The 22,794-nt window shown below is 36.7% G+C and overlaps 1 protein-coding gene across 3 annotated transcripts in view; it reads right to left on the reverse strand.

The window, feature by feature from the left end:
• Nucleotides 1–22,794, reverse strand: part of LOC306657137 (guanine nucleotide exchange factor VAV3) — a 296,869-nt gene that overhangs the window by 48,307 nt on the left and 225,768 nt on the right. For all 3 annotated transcript variants that reach the window (XM_079132883.1, XM_079132882.1, XM_079132884.1), the window contains exons 16-18: nucleotides 13,554–13,655; nucleotides 13,159–13,259; nucleotides 1,240–1,265 (exon numbers count right to left, since the gene is read on the reverse strand). In XM_079132883.1, the coding sequence (XP_078989009.1) occupies nucleotides 1,240–1,265; nucleotides 13,159–13,259; nucleotides 13,554–13,655 (229 nt within the window). The remainder of the gene's footprint in view (nucleotides 1–1,239; nucleotides 1,266–13,158; nucleotides 13,260–13,553; nucleotides 13,656–22,794) is intronic.

Below are 22,794 nucleotides of genomic sequence, written 5' to 3' on the forward strand. Positions count from 1 at the left end.
TAAATTTATTTCACCCTAAAAGAACTTGTGGCCTATTTTTTTTTTTAAATATTACTGGCTATCTTGTTATGCGTTCCTTGATCTAGACTCCAGATTCTAAAGCACACTCAACAGACATAAAGAGCTATATCTAGCAGGAGCTTCTTGCTGTCACACTCTTAAGACTCTACCTGTGCAAACCATGTGCTCATACAGAAGAGGAAAAAGTAACTCAGGTGATATACATCCTGTTGTTCTTTGCCAACTATATAAGTAATAGCTTATTACAAACATACTAATAGTATAACACTTCTATTGTTTTTTTATTTCTCAGTGCTAGGAACTGGTAGCACTTTTAGAAAGAGAATTGGTACATGTTAAAATAATTTGATAAAGAGTGTGTCATTCTTTTCTGAAAATTTTGGGTTACTTTTTTTTTAATGTAACTAATCATACACATTTTATATTTTACTTTGCTACGGTATTTTTTAAAAGATTTTGCTATGGGGCTGGGGGTATATTTCAGTGGTAAAGTGCCTAGCAACACAAAGTCCCTGGGTTTATCCCCAGCACCTCAAACAAATGAACAACAACAACAACAACAAAAACTTTTGCTATGGTATTTTGGGGGAGTCAGGTGAACATTTTATTACTTTTGGTTGAAGGCTAAGGCTGTGATTCCATGGTGGTCTGGAAACTGCCATATTTTTTCATTCTTTTGTGTTTTTGTGTTTTTTTAAAAGTTACTTTACTCTGAGAGGTAACAAGGATCACATACTTCTGTCATTAGGAGATTGCATAAATCCACATGAAAATGTTATCAGATCTTGATTTTTATCAATAGGACATAACAATAATCACATTTGTGCTCAAATGGAAAACTACAAGAAATATAAAACCATATCCTTAGGTGAACAACATCAGAACTTTCAGTACTGGCAAAGATGGGGCAGGCATACATTTCATGATAGGGGAAAGTCTACCAAATTCCTAGGATAAAGCTCACCTTTCCCTCTGCACCAAGTATTGTATTTCACACACAGTGCTAGTCTAAGCATTCACACTGTCCCTGGACCCCAGGCCTACAACAGTGAGGTGAACAAGCCTCTGATCTGCACTCACAAGCATTTATCTGGTCACTCCCTCCATTTTTGTTCCTATTCATTTTAAAAGGCACATTTAACATTGTACAAGCCTGCTTAAGTTAGCAAATAACTTGAAATGCAAAGGTTATATAAAATTTTTAAATGTTAATCTTACCTCTGGTGGTTTGAGCGGCCCTTGTTCTGAAACAAATGTAAAAATTGGCATTGTCAGTGCAAAGTTGTTTGGTTTGGTTAGCAACCTTAGCTTGTTCTCTGCAGCGTGGCAAAACACTGCTGCTTTGTTTTCTTAACTGATCCCTGTAATATATTTCCAGGGTCCCTCAGGCTGGGCTAGTAATTGTTTTGCAACCAGGGCTCTCTTACCTTATTGGCTTGTCAGGAAAGTGACTCATAGTTCTAAATGACTTCTAGGTTATGCTTAACTTTTTCAATTGTTTATTAAGCAATGTCAATTCAACCACATAAAATTCTCTAAAACAAGGCTTGTACTAAATTATATGCATGACAGCTAGATGCAAACTTTTCTTTCAACGCACCTTGTAAGAATCTTAACACTAAGTTGTAAAGGTATTGCACTATTTATAACCATGGCAAACTTAACACAGTACAGCATTCATATGTAGGTTTTCCCATTAACATGGCTTACAATCTTTATTTTTAATCTTGGGTTTCAATAAAGCAGTTTGGTTTAAAGATGTAAATTAAAAATTGAATCAGGATATGATTCCAATGCTCGTTTTCCTTTCATCATTAATGTACATCTCTACAAATAGTAGTAACATCTCTTTACTACATGTCAGTTCCTGAAATTGATTACTAGTTATAACAGCCCTGGGACCTACAGATGAGCAATCTGGTCAAAGGACCAAGGATCCCTCAGAGAGTAAGAGCACACATAGTACATTGGAAACTGGTGGACGGTCCTTGTGCTTCCTTTCCTCACACCTAGGGAACACCTACATGTTATAAGTTCTCCAGGACAAGCTCAAACCCCACAACACTGTGAGCCCACACAGTATTTTCCCATCCAAAGCAATCCTCTAAAGAGGAATTTGAAAATAGATGATGCCACAGAAAGATACCAGGAGAGGAAGGGGAGGCTTAAGTGGGAACACTGCAGGAAGCCCCCAGCCAGAGTTCATGAAAAACTCCTTCCAGGACACCCAGCTGCTGCTCTGCATAGGAAGACTGCCTGAGACCTGGAACAGGAGGTTGGTTGGGGTTTTTTTTTGTTGTGTTTTGTTTATTTTTTGGTTTTTTGTTTTAAAGTACCACTCCAGATTAATGGAAACGGAAGATCCGTGGGTAGAAAGTCACCTTTCTAGAGGCAAGCCCACATCCCTTTGTCAATTTCAATCCCCCCCTTTCTCCTAGCTTTCACAAATGACTGACTTTCTTCTATGAAGGCATTTTTGCTAGGCCTGGAATTAGCCTTTATAAAGAAGTATTCCTGGAGAAAAAGCTATTTCACTTCTTATTTTCCTCGCCATTAGAAACATACAAAGTTCCAGAAGAAAGACTGCCTAAGCAGGTTGGCTGGAAAGAGGGTCTTTAAAAGTTGGTGAACCTCAACTCAAAATGAACTTGGGTTCTTAACAGGGCAGCTGTGATACCTGTTTCACTGGTTTTCCCTGAAAGACCTCTATATTACAGGACAGAACTAACTACCTCTTATTCTGGTGAGTTACAAACCAGGAATCAGACGCTGGAAGAAGCACCAAACAGGAGTGGAGTTTAACTTTACCATATCAAGGACACTCAGGAAAGCTTTGATATTTCTAGGTGACCTCTAAAATGAGAAATTCTCAGACCTTTGGGGTTCAGTGTTTACAAATGAACATACATCTTAATCTCATCCAAAATATCCTTTCTGTCCTCACTCTTTGCATAGAAGGGTTTTTATGTCCTGTGAAGTAAGGTTTTTTACAAGATGTTTTCAATGTGTTATTTGTGGCATAAAAACTATGATTGCCTCATGAGGTAGCTCCATATCAGACTTCATGAGGGTTCTCTGGGTGCTCATTGGGGAGAAGAAGGGATGGCAGTTTTTTCTCAAATCTTGCTGTGTAGGGACTGGCTGCACCCTATTCAGCTTCTGGCATGAGTGAGGATCAATTATGGAGTCCAGGAGAGCATAGTTCAGGCAAGGTATGGAGGGAGTTGATACCAACTAAAGAACACCCTGGACTGGGCTGACCACCTCACTTCATCCTCTCTCCTTCATTTCTCCCCCTTCTCACCAACTCTTACTTTCCTTCTTTGGCATCTCATCAAGAGAATCATCTTTCCTCTGAATTCTGATGGATGCACTGAGAACTACTCCACATGACGCTTCCTTTGTGTAATCCAGGTAGGAAAAATGGATAGGGGCTTCATCCTGGCTCTGACTACAACTCCAAGGGCCTGACTCCTTCTTATTCTGCCATTACTCCCCTTCTCATGGCCATACATTTACCCTACTGCCTAGACAAAGGCCCATTGTTTCAACGGACTTAGCACCTAACAGCCAGCATGCTGGTGGGCTCTTGCTGGTATCTCACATAAATAGCAGCTCCATGAAAGCCTGAGTTTTTATGCAGTCACATCTCATGGTAGGGCTCTGTTTTAGAATCTTCTCTGAGTTCATAAATTCTTTTGAACTCCAACAGTGGCCATGCCATCAAACTGGACCACCTCTTTCATGAATGCAATCTACAGTCCCATTACCATCCAGTGCAATAGCTGGGTAACTGACATGAAAGTTTTGAAAGACAGGAAAAACAAATTGTAACCCTATGACTTATATATTTCAAAGTAAAAAGTGAAAGTTCATTCTGACTGGAGAACAAACAGAAAAGTGCTTTTTTCTACATGTTCTATGGAAAAGTTGATCTAATTTTGAAATCCACAACCCCATCTTTTACTTCCTCTCAAATATGTATCCAAAACTACTATGAGGGCACTTGGATTTCTTGAAAACTCTGTGTGTTGGCATCTGATCTGGGATAGCAAGGGCTGAGTATCATCAAAACTTCTTTGGCTGAATTCTGACCTAGAATACAGATTGCAGGTTGAGATCTGATGAAAAATGCCCTCCCGCTTTCTGTCTCTCTTTTTTCTCCTGGGAACTTTCTTAGGATAGTAATTCAATTCTTCAAGTTTCTAAGTTTTTAATCCTCAACTTGTCTTTTACCCTGCAGCCTACTTCTCAGGCTCCTATTGATCAAACTATAAAATGTCCTTACCCTTTCAAGAACCTTTCTAGATGGTGACTCACAGGCCCTCAAGGGGTTTATACCTTGCATTTTTTCATCATGTCCCAACTGGCTTAATGTAATTCTGAGAAGTGGTGTACCAAGGTGCTGGGAGCCATTGCAGAGCTCCACCTTCAAGGCCAGCAAAGCTCAGTGTGAGTATTTGTATAAAAGAAATGATTTCTACTGCAGCTTTACACTCACGTTGTACAATTCTCTTGTTTAAAGACAAAATTCAGTCCTGCTATGTTTGTTTCTCCAATACAAGGGGCTCTCAGTTCATAACATTATTACACGATTTGCTTTGTCTCTTATCTGAAGTTCTATTTCTCAAGACTAAACAAATCAGTGTCTACCAAGAGGGGTTGTCACAAAAGGGGCCACAGAAAACTAATTACCTGTATAGCTATTGAAGGTGCCTTGCCATCATGGCTAATGTGCTACTTCTGTGAAACATAAAACTAAAGGATGAAAGTTGGATTGATCAAATTTTGGAGGCAGTTGCACAAATGCTATATTCATTATTCAGATCTACAGCAATGTTTTGGAAAGAAAAAAAAATAAGCAAACCATAAGCCATAAATAATAGTTGGAAAGAGGCTTTGATTTTTAAGTCTTTTCAGGAGCTCTAAAGGAATCCAACCATGTAACAGTTTCCAATTCACTTTAATAATTATTAATGTATCATTGAACTGACCCAAATAGTGAAATGGAAGGAATAATAACTACTCTGGAATATAAAAATGTCTCAATGAGTTAAAAAAAAAAAAGACTAATTTATACAAGATGTTGTAAGAACTATTATGCAGAACTAAATTCATTTTTGGTTATGAAATTAATGATCAAGACTCAGTTCATGTAAAAGGAATGTGATGTAATGCCAAGTGGCTGAAATAAAATTGTACTTTAAAAGTTTATCTCTTATGCTAAAATATGTAATAGTATTTATAAATGAGCCCATTTCAGATGCCAATTCGGGGTACAGGTTCCAAGTATCAGCCTTGCAGGTTTAAACCAGTAGGATATCAAGGCAACTTCCTTCCAATTAGAGGTGGCTGTAACAGAGCAGGAATAGCAGCTGGCCTAGATAAAAGAGTGATTATAAAGATAAGCAAATGGGGACCTGCTTCTGTTAAATATTAGAGCAGCTGAGGTTTACATTCCCATTAAAGGAAAAGATGCATTAAACCAAAGTTGTCTGCTCCTGCAATATTTGCCTTCCAATGTTACTTTCATTGTTTAGACAGGGAAGATGCAAACCAAGCTATATTGATCAATGACATAGTAAGAAAGGGACCAAAGGGCTTAGTCATATGTTATCATTGGTGGGGGCAACATAAATGTCCCTGAAGATTACAGTCTAGTATTAAAAATTAACAATGGTATACTGTGAAAAGGAAATGCCAGCCTAGAATTACATCAGCTTTGCAGTAACTTGTTGAGAGAGTCTACATCATGGAGTTCAAACATATTCATTATTAACGTTGGAAAGTTTTGGCACACACTTCAGAGCCCATGTACGTGTTTATCATCAGGGCTGTTATGGTGAATGTGAAGGAGTCAACTCAAGTTCAAGAAGAGGAGAGGGTGGAACTGCCTGCCCTTTACTTATATCCATGCAAATTCTCAAATGTTAAGACATAAACTCATTACCCACACTTCAAATATGTTTTTAAGTTGTGTGATTTGTTTTATAAAAACTAAACACATTTCTCATAATTCAAATGTACTTAACCTGTCATAGTTATAGATTCCTATGAATGGATTACTCCATTCAGAAATGCACTACATTTTTGTCAAGTAGTAGTGATTTCCAGGGTGAATGAAGACTAGATAGATTGAATAGATATAAACCATGAAATATAAAAGGTTTCTAAACTCAGGAAAGACAGCATTTAAGGAAAATCAACTTTCACAAAAAGAAGCACCTTTGAGATATTGTAAATGCTTACTGATTAATATTTAGCTATCCCATAACATCACTAAGAACTGTATTTGAGTTGAAATAGTCCTATTTTGGGGAGGTTTGAAAACAACTTGGTTTTAAGTGCCCCTACTTTGGACGATATAAAAGGGTGGATTTGTAAGATGAAAAACAAATTGCCTAAATTGTTTTACTTCACTTCTCCGATAGTGAAGAAGCATGTAATGTGGGGAGGGGGATATTAAAATGACAGGGAGAGTGTTGCTCACCAAGCAGATCGTGTGCTCACTACAGTGTCCAGCTTCCCACAGAGTTAAGCTGTAGCTAGTTTAAGCCAATGGCAGTGATCAAAGTGGTACTGCTTGCTTCCAGGTCATGGGTCTAAAATGCTACAGCCCTGGAAACCATGTATCACGCTGGCAGAGTCACAAACAGGCCTAGACCCCAGGCCATTGCTTAGGAGCTGCTCTGAAAGACTAGTGTATACATGGTGCATGTGTGAGAAATAAACTTTATTTGTTAAAGCTGCTGGGACTGGGAGTGCGTTAGTCACAACACAGCCTAACCTTGGGAAAGAAATAAAAACCTGCATACAAGCTAATTAAAGAACAACTTAATTCAGACTACCATCAGGTGGTCAGGGTGAGGTTAATGATTGGCCTCGGATAGAAAGTAGAGAAAGGGCAGACCTGGGAACTGGAAGGAGAAAAGGGGGTATATTTCAGAGAGGGCTAAGAGTAAGAACTAAGCAGGAATTCTAAAAATGGGATTGACTGGATCAGGGAGCAGATTTCTCCAGAAAGAGGTATTTTTGTTATCAGGTGATCTGTGAACTGGTTCACTTTCTTGCTACTTATTAACCTAACAGAGGTGTTACCTGTCGAAACCCCCATGATCAATGCTTAGGTCATGAACCTTTCATTGTGCAAATACTAGAAAGAAATGCAAAAGGTCTATTCAGTTTGCTATCTTTGGTTCTTAAAGTACTAGCCAGAGATTCAGATGAGGTTTTTATTCTACTTGTCTACCAACTAATGGAGCTCTAGCCTCCACAAGGATGGAACAAAAGCCTATAGGAGCTCCCACACCACCCACTTCTGGATCTAAGACTAGTGATCTTAGAGGCCCTGGTGCACCACATTCTTCTCATTCATCTGTCCCTGGGTTTGGTGGTCTATCCACACCTTATCCTTGTACCATGTTTTCCCTAAAGTCAAAATAACAGTCACAGATCATACCATTGACCCTAAATGAAAAGATCATCAAGGAGGCAATTATAATAAATATGATAAATGCTATAAGAAAAGTAATTGTAAAATGCCAGGGTCACAGAGGGGACTGACAGACTAAGAATGACCAAGTATAAAAATATACTAAGTATAAAAATAAAATCTTCAAGGTGGGGCAATATTAGCATTGAGTTTTCAAAAATGAAAATAGATTTATCAAGTAAAAAAGGGAAGGAAAGACATTAAAATAGAGAAACAAATTATACAAATTTATATTAAAACAAATTTATATTGAAACAAATTAAACAAATATATATTAGCTATATAAACATGAAAAAAGTAGTTATGGAACTGCAATAAACAGAGTTACTTGGTTGGTTGGGGAGAAGTGGTATGAATTGGACTGCAAAAATGATCTGGAGCTCTGTATGTGATTTTGGGAAGTTTGTACACTATTCTGGAAGGCACAGAAAGTAAAGTAAGTAAAATGGTGACACAACCAGTCATATTTTAAAGGATTTTTAAAGATAATTTCAAAAGTTATATAGAGGAAATAAGATTAAAAGCAGAGAGGAAACTTTGTTTTTTTTTTTTTTTTTTTTTTGGTACCCAGGATTGAACTCAAGGTCACTTAACCACTGAGTCACATCCCCAGCCCTATTTTGTATTTTATATAGAGACAAGGTCTCACTGGGTTGCTTAGTGCCTCACTTTTGCTGAGGTTGGCTTTGAAATCATGATCCTCCTGCCTGGGCCTCCTGAGCTGCTGGGATTACAGGCGTGTGCCACTGTGCCCAGCTGAGAAGAAACTTTTGAAGTTGTTGCAATAAGAGACAGATTTTGATTTTTATTTGTAGCAATGCCATATTAGTGGATTCTAGGGAGACTTAGAAGGAGAATGAAGAATAGGTAAGTGATTGGAGATGAGAGAGACGGCGTGAGAGTATGGATGGTGGACTTTTAACTAAAAAAAAAAAAATAAAGGAAGGAAAGGAAAGGATGGGGTGGGGTGGGACAAACAAGGGTGGTTTAGACACGTGGTATTTGAGGTCATTGTAACATACTTGGGAGGGGCATGAGGAGGAAATGGAAATTTAAAAGCCAGAATTCAGGAAAGATGCTGTATGTAGAAATGGAGTCTTATCCAGCTGAGATGTCGGTTGTAGCTAAAGTCAGGGAAACAAATCAGATCTCCAAAGGGAGGCATGGGGATGGGATGGATGTGAAGGAGTGTCAAGGAGTCAAGGAGAATGGTTAATAGTGTCAAATGAGAGATCAGGAAAGGTAGAGCCTGAAATGTGATCTGGCAATTAACAGGTAGAATGGGATATTCTCTGACCTTCATTTAGCCTCTCAACTACTATATCATTTTGTTCAACTAGCTCCTCTTTTTCTTTCTTTCCTGGTCCCGGGAATTGAACTCAGGGGCATTCAACCACCGAGTCACACCCCCAGCCCTATTTTGTATTTTATTTAAAGACAGGGTCTCACTGACTTGCTTAGTACCTCGCTTTTGCTGAAGCTGGCTTTGAACTCATGATCATCCTGCCTCAGCCTCTTGAGCCACTGGGATTACAGGCATGTGCCACTGCATCAGGTGCACCTCTTTCTCACTTCTCCACGCCTGTCTATAAACGTGGTCACTGTTGAATGAAGATGACGTGTTTCCCTTTATAGAACTGCCTTCCACCCAGTTATACAGTGTCTATCAAGCATGATGTGACCATTCCTACTAGTCACAGCTCTCCGCACCACAAGTGGACTCCTGACTCACACTGAGTCAATCAGAATTTTTTTGTTTCTTAAGAAGACAGAGTATGCTAAACATTGGAGCTACAAAGTCGCAAAAAGTTGGAGTGATTCTCAAACCTTCTATGATTCATATTCTGTGGCAACCCAGATTATGTAAACACCTGAGTTTTCCTTAAATCAATACTACTCACTTGGTTTAAATTTGCCCGCTGGGATGATTTTCTTCAAAGTCAAATTCTCCTGGATACCACATTCTCTCCATATAAAAGCCCCATTCAAGCAAACCATGACTCCAGATGCTGATATATCCTGTCCTTCCCCCTGCCCTACTACACATCCATGTTTTCCCAGATGCTAAGACAGTCTTGGAAAACTACCCTGCTAACTGCTGCAAGCAATGCTTCCTGGATGCCAAACAAAGAACTGTGCAAGACTTAAGGCAATGCTGGGACTCTTGCAGGTTGGGAAACAGCCCATAAAATCCAGCTCCCCATGACCTCAAAATAGCATCTATCCTACCACGCTGAGATCAGACCCACCAGGCTCAGGTTCATACTCTAGCCACAGTTACCACCTGCCAGTCAGGGAGGAGTGCATTTGAGGACAGGATGTCATGACTTCTGATTTTTGGAGGACACCATCTTGGAAACAAGGGAGAGAGAGCTGCTGATGCAGCTGTGACACAGATCCTTCTGCACTCTGATGACAAGGTCCTGAGAAAGGGCCACCCAGGAAATCCTGATCTGAAGGTAAAAAGAGAAGCCTCCAAGGCAGGTTCGTATCATTTCATACCCCTAATTAATTGACTATGAGATTCAATGTCACTGGTCTTTTCAAAATCTTGAACAGAAAAGGAAGTAGAAAGGAGAGGGAGAAAAGGCACAGACATGCACAACATAGGAGAATGGAGGTCAATGGGGGGACGCAGAGAAAATGGAGGGCACAAGGGAATATGTTCAAAATTCCAAATATCAAATTCAGTCAGAGGTTCAAAAAAATCTTTTCTGTGCCTTAAAATGAATTATATATCAAAGTTTAGACAGTGGTGTTACCTTCTAATGGATGATATCTGTATAACCAAGTATTATAATCTACAGGGCACTAATAGACTTAGTTATTTTCAAATTTCTTTTTAGCTTTCAAATTCTTAGGATTCTTAGATTCTTCTCATCTAAAAATAAGGGGCATAGGTAGAAGTTATCTAAAGTCCTTCCAGCTCCAAAGGCAGGTTTGGTTCTACAGAGTGCCTGCTTTCTCACTGCACTTAAAGACACTCAGACATAAAACCATATGATGGTTATTAAGTTAATCAAGGTCAAAATTGTTTCTCAACTTACTAAAAAACTTGCAAGATCACTTCCTTTCTCAGAGAGAAATGAGCACAGGATGACTTACCAAAGTAGGTACTGAGCAAATGACATTGTTGTCCTCATAGTTAATTCACATGCCTGGCAGCAGGTCCAGTGCTCAGGAACAAACCCAGAAGACAGTCTGCCTGGATCTGATGCTGGACTCTACTGATTTTCTGTACCTTGGTTTCTCATCCACAAGATAAGAATAGCAAGAATGCCAACTTTAAATAAGTTAATAGTGGCAATGTACTTACAACAGTACCTGACACTATCAAAGTATTTTTTAAAACTTTGAAGGCTGGGCTGGAGCTGGAGTATAGGTCAGTGGCAGACTGCTTGCCTAGCATGTATGAGGTCCTGGATTCAATGACCAGCACCATCAATAAAAGAAAAAAAGAAAAGACAAAAAAATTACAAAAGCTAAGTGCTGTTATTATCACTATTTTATAAGAAAAGAAACTAAAAATCACAAAAGTTAAGTAAGTGGGATCCAAAATCACCCAAGGAGTAATCTGTGGAGTGTGGTCAAACCTACATAAGACGTGAGAACTGCAGGTTTTCTGGCCACTGTGCTACATCCCTAAACAAAATGACTCACCTAAGAACAGAGGACAGGGTATGTTGAACTAATGACCAGAAAGAGACACTGGGATACACCACTCCTCTCTTTTTCGATTGAGAATTCCCAACTGGTCCCTATCAACTTCTTTAATATTAGAGAATTTTTAAGACCTTTTAGTTATACTTATGTACCATTTCAAAGTTCATCAATTTTTTTTTTTTTTTTACCCATAGTACCTCCAGGCTATAAAACCAACAAAAACACAGAATTAGCCCATGTCTTTTACAAAACTGACTTTTCACTGTAACAACTCAGATTTAAATAGTTCTTATTATACCCAAGCACCGTAGTAATCATCAATATCATTTAATGGATCCTTATAACCTTCTTCCAATTTACATTTTGAATGAACAAGAAAAAGTTATAATGTTCAGGTGAATTTCCCAAGCTCAGGTAGCTGCAGATAACTGAGGTAGGATTCCAACCCCTCTGCTGACTTAACTACTTACTGTCCTCCACTACTGCCTTTAGAACAGAACCACCATGTCAACTACAGTGTCACTTCATATTCTTCAAAGACTTCAATTCTCCAAGGCAGGGCATGGGATTATAAAAAACACATTAGCCTACCAGGAGCAAATTGTCTACAAAGAGATAAAAGAATGGAACGTAAAAATGGAAGGACAAAAATTTAAGTTGACTCAGGTAGACAATTAAAGAAAACAATAATAGTATATAATACTTCTACTAGATTTTGCAACTTTGTAAACTGTTTCTGACCTTCAGGCAGATGTGAGGGATGACCCTGTCTCTTTCACTTCACAGCCCTGTGCAGTTGTATGACCATGCAGACCCCATCCGCCATGGGAAGGTGTGTTCTGAAGACTGAGTGGACTGATAGGGAAGGGTCTGCAGCATGAGGCAGGCAGAGCAGGCCCCATGCAGGAACTCTTCCAATGCCAGGACTTCTGCCCTTGTGGAGCTGTCTGGGCCTAGCACAGAGAACGGCACATAGGGCTCTCTAAAAATGTCGACTGAAGGAGCAAAGTGAGCGGAATGTGCTGTGATCTCAGTCCTCTACTAGGATTCACCTTTTCTACAATCGCCCATTTTCTGAACTCGGCTCTGAAATAAGCTATTCTCTGTTTCACTCTTCTTCACATTATCCAAAATAATTCAATGTCCACCTTTTCCTTTGGGAAAATCAAAGGTTGACATGGCTACCTTTTGAACTCAAGCTGTTAAAGATCCTTTCTTGTGTTCAAAAAGTTTTACTGATTTTGAAAGGTCTTATTGATAAACACAGAGAAACTCAGGGGAAAAGGACAAAGAGAAAGAAGAAGAAAGAGAAAGAATAAAGAGGCCAGAAAAGAAAGAGAAGGGAGAGAGCCCAAGAGAAGCAGAGAAGCAGAGAGAAGCGAAAGGCTATTGAATGCATAATTGCCGACCAGCTCATGTAACAGCCATGGAGTGCTATTTTTAAAAACCAATGGGAAAATATTTACATAAAATCCAAAGCACATATGCTCTTTGTTAAATGCTGGAAAATGACAATGTATTCAATTCATTAATTCATTGATGTTTACCTCTGACACCATTGGCAAGTGTAAGCTAAACAGCCAAGAGGAGAAAGAAGAAATTTAAGAATTAAAGATAAATGAATATTTTCTTTCTTTTTTGTTTTTGCTACTGTTCTTTCATGTGTGTGTTCACAGTTTTAGTGGCATCCTTAGGGGTTGGGGCTAATGAAACGGGTGATACGAAGCCATCTAAGTCCCTCTTGAAGACCTCTGCTTCCAAGGTTTGTATTAAAAAATCAAATGAATTTTAAACCATTTAAACCAAAGTTATGTAGAAAAGTCACATAAATTTTAAACACTCTTCTAATTGTGCTTATAAATAATAGTTTCAAAAGGAGATACTTTATAATAAACATATTAAGGGTAAATTAGGTCTTAATTATGTTTAGCACATTTTATGTCCTCATTAAAAACAGAATCCCAACAATAAATATGACTTACCACCAGAATTACCTCTGCCACAATTGTCTACTCTTCCCAAACACTCTTTGTGGGCTCTTGCTCCACACTTAAAACATAAATAGCCTTGATAAAATGTTCCCCTGAAAGGTAAAATTAGAGAGTGATACATTAAAAGGTGATAAACTCTGCCTATATGAAATAATTCATGCAAAAGATAGTGGGGCATCACATTGTTACTCAAAGCACCCTCAGCAGAAAGAAAGGACCTCCCCATTGAGGTCCTCAGGGGATCTTTTCTAGGTCCAAGACCTAGTAAAGATCTGTTGGATCCAAACTTATAAAGGCAATATCCCCACTTCAGAATGTTTTGGCCTGAAAAACTGAGCAATTTCACTTGCTCATTTAAACTCAAAAACAGGCCTAAGCAGCTTTACCTGAGGAGCATCTGGCAGACTTTGCAGGACGTCACCCGAGTGAAGGTGTGCATCTTGAAGTCATGGAAATTGGAGTCTGCATAGTCTGGCCTTATGTTAGATCTGTAAAAGGAAAAGGTCACTTCCTAAAGAAAGCTTCACAACAGAACAGCAGATTAGGCACCTAAAAGCTAAATCCATCAAAACTGCATTGGGTAGAGATCTGATTCTAGTAAAAAGGCTAATGGTTTCTAAGCCATTTACACATTAAAACATGCACCAAAATCTAGTTATATGAGAACATGTAACACAGAAGGACATAATCTAATCCTTAGAATTGAGTATTTACAAAGGACTCTGCAGCATGGTCCCCTAGATCAACCTGCTGGGAAAAAAGCAAAATCTGCTATATATTCATGCTGTGTGATAGTTTCTTTTCTCTAGCAACATCACTGAAATATAAACTAGCTGGTGATGGTGTGAGGGAGAAGCAGAGCACAGTGAACTTCAAGAGTTGATCTCTAAATAGGTGTGGGTTATGTAATGATTTATAAAAAAATAATTTTATAGAAAGTTTTTCAAAGATGCATTAATCTGATAATTAATTCTTTCCTAAAAAATCATTCTCCTTGCAATCCAAAAAAAAGCTAAATTATTTCATCATTTGTTTTGCATTTTTAGTATACACACACACACAACAAAAAAATTATTTACACCTATCTTCAATTCACATTCATCGTAGACTGTGCCAGATACTGAGACAACCACTTGACATTCATTACCTTGTTTAATTTTCACATCAATCCTAATTGCCTGGCATTAATAATAGCAATAGCTTACAAACAAGGAAACTGAGTCTACTTGAAAGCAAAGCTCGCTCTAAAATGAAGGAAACCCGAACAAAGACCTTCAACCCAGGTCTGTGCTGTTGGTCACACTTACAGAGTGAGAGAAATCATCAACATCCACAGTAAAATAATAATCAGGTTTTTGTGTTTACTAGGTGTGTTAGATGGACTTAATTTAACCATTTCTAGAGGTTTTTCTTTTTTAAACTTTTTAATTTAGCCATGCATAGAAGAAAGGAGAACTAGAGTTTAAAATGGATACAAATCAAAGTCCACCTAGAAAGCTAAAATAATACACTCCACAGTGTTACATGCAATCTGAGAGACTGTAGAAAAGTTTGAGATACTGATGAGCTAGGATTTCCCCTTTCATCGAATACGGCAACTCTCAGGCACATAGAGCCTCAGCGTAATGAAGCATAACGCAGGCAGGCGACCAGGCATCAATCTCTGAGGTACCAGGAGAAGCCTTATGAAAAAACATTCGCAAAGGCAATTGGAGTAGCAGGCAGTGATGCAGAAGTGTCAGAGAGGTCAGCCTTCCCATCCATCTGCTGAATATGAGAGTGCTAAAAATGAAATCAAATATTAGTGCCATCTGGGATTTCTCTGCTCTGTGCTTCTGGTGACCTCACTTTTTAGGAAAATGTTCCACTGCATGCTGAAAAGTATGGCCTCTTCCACAGAGGCATTTTTGTGTTGCTGATTAAAAATGACAGAGCTTTTCCTCAGGAAGGGAGATGAGAAAATATAAGAATCTGAAAACTAAGCTTCCATCACATTGTTCAGAAAACATCTGATTCTTGAATCCATACAACCATGTACTAAAAGGAGCCTCAAGATCCATTTCCTTAGCCAGGAAGGGCTGTTGTGCATTTTTCTCTGAGCATCAAGGTGATATAGTCATAGATGAATTGTCAAGTAACAGTTTCAGTCCTGAAAGAATTTACCAGTCTGGAGTTTTCAAATAAAAGTAGGTCTCCTTCAGGCAGGAACTTATGTAAATAGGTCGCCAATATGAAAGAATTTAATTAATTTCAGGAATTGGCCTTGGACAGAGAGAGGCAACTTTCTCTTGGGGTCAAACCAAGTTTTTTTTGTGTGTGTACATGTACAAAGATATATACATACGTATTTATGTATATGTATCAGAGTCGAATTTGGACCATTTGTATTGAAAATTTTTACCAACTGAGAATAAGCTGACTTTTCAGAAGACTAAAATCTGAAAAGTAGAACCATAAACACATCATAAAGTTTTTTTTTTAAAAAATCTTATGAAAAAACTCTGAAAATAATGTTAACAGTAGTTGCCTTAAGGGAAATGAAACTTGAAGTGAGTGTGGAGTGGTAAGGAGAAACTGTTATAATTTTTTAAAACTATAACTGCATATTATTTTAAAAACTTTTGAATCAAACATTAAAGAATGAAAGTTAACTTAGTGACCCTGAAACTGCTACTGAGGCACTACTGAATATAAAAGCAGAGTGGAGGGCAGGAATCTGAAATGAGACCACCTGGGCTTAAATCCTAACTTTCAAATCAGTAGCAGTGTGACCCTAGGCGAGTTGGTAAGTATAGAGCAGGAATACTAATAAAACAAAACTCGAAAAGTGAGGTAATGTATGTAAAGTGCTTAGAACACTGCCTGAGCAGAACTGGTGTTCAATCAGAAAAAAATAGACTTACTCAGGAGAGGATGTGTATGACAAAGTCCAGGGAATAGGTGTAGTCAAACCAGGTGCAACCTGAAGAGGAGAGAGGTCCACCCACATGGCATATATCCTGTAAGGATATAGAAGCCAAAGACTGGCCATGTTGGAAGAGTTGGGAAGGAGGACTGGAGCAGAAGAGGGCAGAATAACATCAGGATTATAGATTGGGAAAAACAAAGGCAAGAATGGGCAGCAGTGGCCTTTATGGTACATCTCCATGCACCAGGCACATCACTAAGCTGTTCATGTGCTTTTTCACATTTCCTGCTTACAACAAATCTAGGCAGTCACTCACTCATTTCATGTGCTTCTTCACATTTCCTGCTCACAACAAATCTAGGCAGCCACTCACTCATTTCATAAATATTTAGTGAGCAATTGCCATATAAACAGACCCTGAGGCAGGAACAGAAAATAGGACCCTTCTACTACAGCCCAATGAGTAAAGAGGGGAGATGTAGGAGATGAGGAGAAAGTTTGGCAAGGGCCAAGGAAAGAGGTGAGATTTTATACAAGAGGTGATATCACATTTAGTTGAAAAAAATAATATATGTAGCTACCACATAGAGAGTTCCTGCTAGTGAGGAAAAAGTGGGCATAGCAAGACCAACTATGGGGATGAGTTGTCTATACCTGAGACCTGAAGATCAAAAAGGTCAGTCTACTTGCTCACTCCTGTAGCTACACATAAAAGATTCAATTGTCTTAATTCATGACAATTTACTTTTGGGAACCTGGAAGGAATCTCTCGGATTTCTCAGTTAAATGTTCTCACAGCTATTGCTTCACGTGGGGTTCATTTATAAAAAGTAATCAGGCCATCAAATTTTTATAGGGCAATTTATGTTGGTACTCCTAGGGCTCCTTATAACCTTTTGTGTTCTCCTAGGATGATCTCCCCTTCTCACCTGGTTCCACACTGGCTTAAAGACAAGGACCACATACCTCCCATTAGCCTAGGCATCTTCACCATGCTACAGATCTATATCCCCAACTGCAACTCAGTATCTCCAATGCATCACATGAAAAACTCATCTTCCATACCTTTCCTGAAATTTCTGATCCAATCACTCCATCTTACAACCTAGAAACTTCAGAATTACAAGAAATTTTTCCCTGTCCTTTATATATCTGCACATTCATTTGCTCTTAATCTCTTAAATGTTCCAATTTCTCCTCGCCTGAAAATCTGACCAATTGTTGATTCATTCTTGAAACACCTCCTCAAAACCCAGGTTATGCACACACACAGGCTCCATTCTTCTAGAGAACCCTGACTACTACGGACATACTGGATAATAATAGCATTAGAATAGTGGGGCCAATAACCAAAGAAGGAGTAGAAACAGTGCTTAAATTTAGACATTTCAACCTTTACAATGCTTTCCTTGACAGTGATGCCAAGTTACATAGAACTGCTATGCTTTTACTGACTTTGTGCAGCCTTAAAAGAAATTGTCACGAAGCATCATGAGGACTCATTTGTGTGCCCCTTGCCATTCAGTGCTGGAGGGCTCAGTGGTTGTCTTTTCCCTGTTAACCTAGCCTTTTTATAGACATCAAACATTCTACCAGGAAAATACCAAGGAAGGCCCAGGTTTTCAAGTTCATAAATAGTTCAACCAAATTGACACAGGTGCATTAATATAAGTTAAAAATCATTATAGCTTATACATATATAATATTAACATTATATCATTATGACCATAATGATAGTATTATTAGTATATAATTATTTATATGATTGTATCTTATATTTAAAATTTTATAGATTTTTCCACATCTGAAACAATGGAACGAAATGGGTAGAAAAATGTGTGTATACTGTAGCATTTTCTTCTTCTTGTGTTCAAAAGCTACCCTTTGCCACAGTATCAAATGGAAAAATGGAAGGAGCAAAGAGAAAGATTTTTTTATTTTTTAAATGCTGGAAATTGAACACAGGGTGTTCTACCAGTGAGTCAAATCCTTTTTAAAATTTTAGGGAGACAGGGTCTTGCTAAGTTATCCAGGCTGTCTCACACTTGAGATCCTCCTGCCTCAGCCTCCCAAGTAGCTGGGGTTCTAGATATGCACTATAACACCTAACTGAGGTAAAGATTTTTTTAATAGACCAAAAAGTTTGATCATTCACATGTGAGAAAATTTAAAATATACATAGAATTATATAAATATATATATAATTACTGATATTCAATTACATGTTCTACTTTATGTTTAAAATTAACATTTTTTCTCTATTTCAGTATCTGATTATACTGTCATATAGGTTAAGAATAAAGGAAGCATATACTAGTGAAATGAAATCATCTAAAACAATCCTGACCAGTTGCAGAGGAACTAAGAACCATGCAAGATGACTTATTATCTCATGTCATGTCAGTGTTGTTAACATTTAAATATTACCAGTATGAATAACAATTATGTCAAAAATATAAAGTAGTGCTTGGCATGGTGACATGTGCCTATAATTCCTTGACTTGGGAGGTTGAGGAAGGAGGATCACAAGTTCAAAAACAGCCTCAGCAACTTAGTAAGACCCTCAGCAATTTAGCAAGACCCTGTTTCAAAATGAAAGGGACTGGAAAGTTGCCCAGTGGTTAAGCACCCCTGGGTTCAATCCCTGGTATCAAAAAATTAAAAATAAAATATTCCATATTGCATAAAGCAATTGCATAAAGCAGTGATTAAACACACCCCCCCCCACACACACACGGATGCAGCAGGATCGTTTGTATACCAAAACACACGCATATATAAAAATGTATAGATACAAATGGCTATGTGTACATGTTACTGAAATTCAGAAATACACATTGTGACTATCAAGAGAATCCTGAATAATTTTCTATTATTATAATATTAAATTATTTTGCTCTCACTGTAACAAGATGGATGCATCTCTTGCATTCTTCTATTAACCTCCATCACTTAAGTGGCAATAAATTACTATAAGCAGTAATTATTTAAGTTATCAAAGCAAGCTTTTAAAATCATTTAAAATAATATGTATTCTTTATTATCTTCAGGACACTTACTGACATAAATGACTCTTTTTAAAAAATAACAATTTTAAACACACACACACAAAAAAATTGGATCATTTTGCCAAATACTGAGGGGTAGTTTCTTAATATAACATAAAGCAAACTCAATAGAGAACATGTTTAATGTAAAACACTAAACAATTAAAGTTTCTGAAATCAGTAATATCATTCAACCCAATTCTGAAATACCCAATCAATGCAATATGACAAGAAAAATAAATATGAAGGATAAATATTATTTTTTAAAACTGCACAGAATTTTCATTTGAACATAACATTACAGTATGATTGAGAAAAGCCAAGAGAAGAAATTGAACACTAATGAAACCAATAAGAGAAAAGGACACATCAAATGGCATTTGGAGAAATCCACATGTAAATGTTCAATATTTCATTAGCAAAATGCGATGATGTGTGACTGTCTCTGACCAGCAAAAACCTCTTGAGAATCAGAGTTCAAGGATTTTAGGGATCCTAGTCACATAGATACATAGTCTACATGATCGGCCACAATCATTAAAAAATTCAAGAAGAAAAGTATATGCTTACTATAAATCATGTTGTTTAAAAAGGACAGTCTAGACAGGCTGGCACAATAAAATTCAGTTTCCATTGCATACTAAACCTATTGCTTAGTACCACTGGGAATATTTTAAAGCCAAGTTCCAAGATGTCAGAGAAGGACCAGCCAACCCCACAAGCTGATCCTTCTAAAGAGCAAATTCAAGCCTTCTACTTTCTGCACAAAAAAATATCTAAGAAAAATCCCAGGGTGAAAACTTTGAATTCTATGTGAAAAACATTTTTAAATTGAAAAAGAAAATAAAACATATCCAAGAAAATAAAATTTGCACAGCAAATTCCTAAATAAGACTAAATATTTTATTATAAATAAATTTTATCATTCTAAATTAATGCATAAGTTTAAAACAATTATTTTCCCCTACAATACATGCACATGCACGCATACACATACACACACACACACACACACACACATACACACAAAAATATGTATAAAATGAGATTTTGTTTTCAACTTGAAAAATGATTATGAAATCCAACTAGAAGAATAAATGTGTGAATAGTTGGGAAGTTTTTTAAACCATTATATGGAAAGCTATCATAGCCTAAGAAATAAATATTAAAGTGTTTTTAAAAGTACAGTTATTAAATCTACATAAAATTGACAAAAAAAACTGAAAGGCTAATAATACAAAATAAAAATTCTTGAAGGGGATCAAATTTATGCAAGAACTTGGCATATGATTTTTATGTTAATTTACTCATTCATTATTCATCTGTTCAAAAATTAACTAATTTAAAGAAAACTTGTTAAATATCTAATATGTTTCAGGTGGTAGAATACAATGAGAAGCAAACCTAAATAATGCCCTTGCCTATTTGGTTGGGAGAGGGGAGACATTTGAAACATTTAAATAATTCCACAAACAATTCTGAAACAGGGCATGCAATCACAATAAAAGATCATATTAAGAAAAGTTAAAATACAGAATGTGACCTTGTCCATGAATTATCACAGAAGGCTTTTACATGGAAACAATGCTTGAACTTGGATTTAAAGATGAGGAAGAAATAAATAGACAAGGAGAGGAAGAATGCTCCAGAAGGAAAAAGTATCTTTCAACTGTAAATATATAATAAAAACATTTCTGAAAATGTTAAGGAAGACATATGTCTATCATGTTTTATAACAATATAAAGTTTGGATAAAGATTTATAGTACTTATTTGATAAATAGGTAATATATACCTATAATGTGCCATGAATGTAGCCAATAGGAAGGAGTAAGGGACAAAATCACTGCCCTCATGGGGTTTATAATCTATATTTAAATGTGAAATTTAGATCTAAGACTGAAACTTGTTTCAAGTAAAAAAATATTAGAAATACTTGAAAATATTGATGACTACTTACATCATTTTAAAGGTTAAAAAAATTAAAGGTGGCTAAATACACTTTCATTAAATTTTTTTCTTTAAACCCAAAATAATAAATTAAAAGATAAAGCAGAAATTTTATTTGTAATATATATGATAAAAGATTAATGTCCTTATAATATGTAAGAGTACATGAAAATTCATAAGAAAAAAATGAATATCCCAATTGAAGACTGAAGAAATGGTTTGATTTATAAAGAAATAAAATCGTTCAATAAATACATAATATGTAGTTACTAGAAATCAAAAGAAATGCAAATTTAAATAACAAGATATAATTTTACACATCAAAGTTCAAAAAATAAAAAAGCACATAGTATGAGTGAACCTATAAAAAATCCAAGCACTTAAGATGTATTCATTCTTTGACAAAAATTCTGCTTAATACAAGTTATTGTGAATTGTTCATTACAAATTTTTAACAACTAAAAATCAGAAATTTTAAGTTAAAGAAAGGAAACAAATTATTATATATCTGCATAATGGAATTTAGAAATAATATGGTAGATATATACATTAATCAAGAGAGATATTTGCAATATATAAAAGAGCTGGTAAGAAAACTGAATCTATATGAAGATACACATTAATATGACACATAACTGTTTGTTCATATATGTGAAAACATGAAGAATGGGTGATAGCACTATGAAGGATTCTGATGTTTCTATTTTACAGTTACCTGTGTTAAGTTTCTACAGTGAACACACATTGGTCATTCATTTTATTTCTGTATCTGTTTTTTGGAGTAGAGAAAATGAGAAACAGAAACAACCACAGCAATATTACAAGCATTGAAGAGGTTACAAGCAACTTGACTAGTCACTGGAAAGAATCTGAGACAAACACCTGTCTCAAAGCCTGTGCTGTTTATGTTAAATGTATTATGTTAAATGTATCAAAACTCTATTGGAAAGTAAAGACAAAGTGAATTAAATGTTTGCAACACATGTGAAAATATCACCAAACAACAAGAGCACAATGATAAATTTGACCCATGGTAAAGTTGGCAAAGGAGGTGAACAAGAAATCCTTTATGGATTTCTTTATGTTGCTTTTTTTTTTTCTGTTTTTTAATGTTATTTATGTTGTTATGTTTTTCTTTACAGAAAAACAACCAGCGAACAGGCCTTTGATAAACGATTCAGCCTCATCAGTAAATATGTGACGCCTGGGAACATGGAAGGCGTCAGCAGACATGACCAACGTGGCCATTCTTGGACAATGGTTATTTTGCACTCTTCTGCACTCCTGTAAGGGATGTGGTCTTTGCTGATGAGTTTGGTCTAAGAACTAACAGCCAGATTTGTAAATACTTCCTTAAATGGAAGTACATAAGCTGGTAAGTTCTTCAAAGTGAGAGGACTAGTCCAGATAGATCACACTGCTACAGCAAGAACTGAATTTTTCAGAATAGGCAAGATGCTTCCCAATGCAGGCAACTGTGGGCCCAAGAAAAGCTAGTTAAAGTATGCTACATTTACCATTGCTATTCCTGCAATCCTTGACTAATTAAATTAGGACTCTATCCATATTTCTTAAGTGTGGGGTGTGGGATGCATTTTTTTTCTTACATAAATTTGGTCCAATAGAAAACTTGGTTTTCAAAGTAGTGAAAAGTAAAGCATATTTTGTTCTTTATAATAGTGAATGATTATAAATAAGCTAAATGCCCAATGATGAAGGATTG

The sequence above is a fragment of the Sciurus vulgaris genome (assembly GCF_902686455.1).
Source record: "Sciurus vulgaris genome assembly, chromosome: 1".
Lineage (NCBI taxonomy): Eukaryota > Metazoa > Chordata > Mammalia > Rodentia > Sciuridae > Sciurus > Sciurus vulgaris.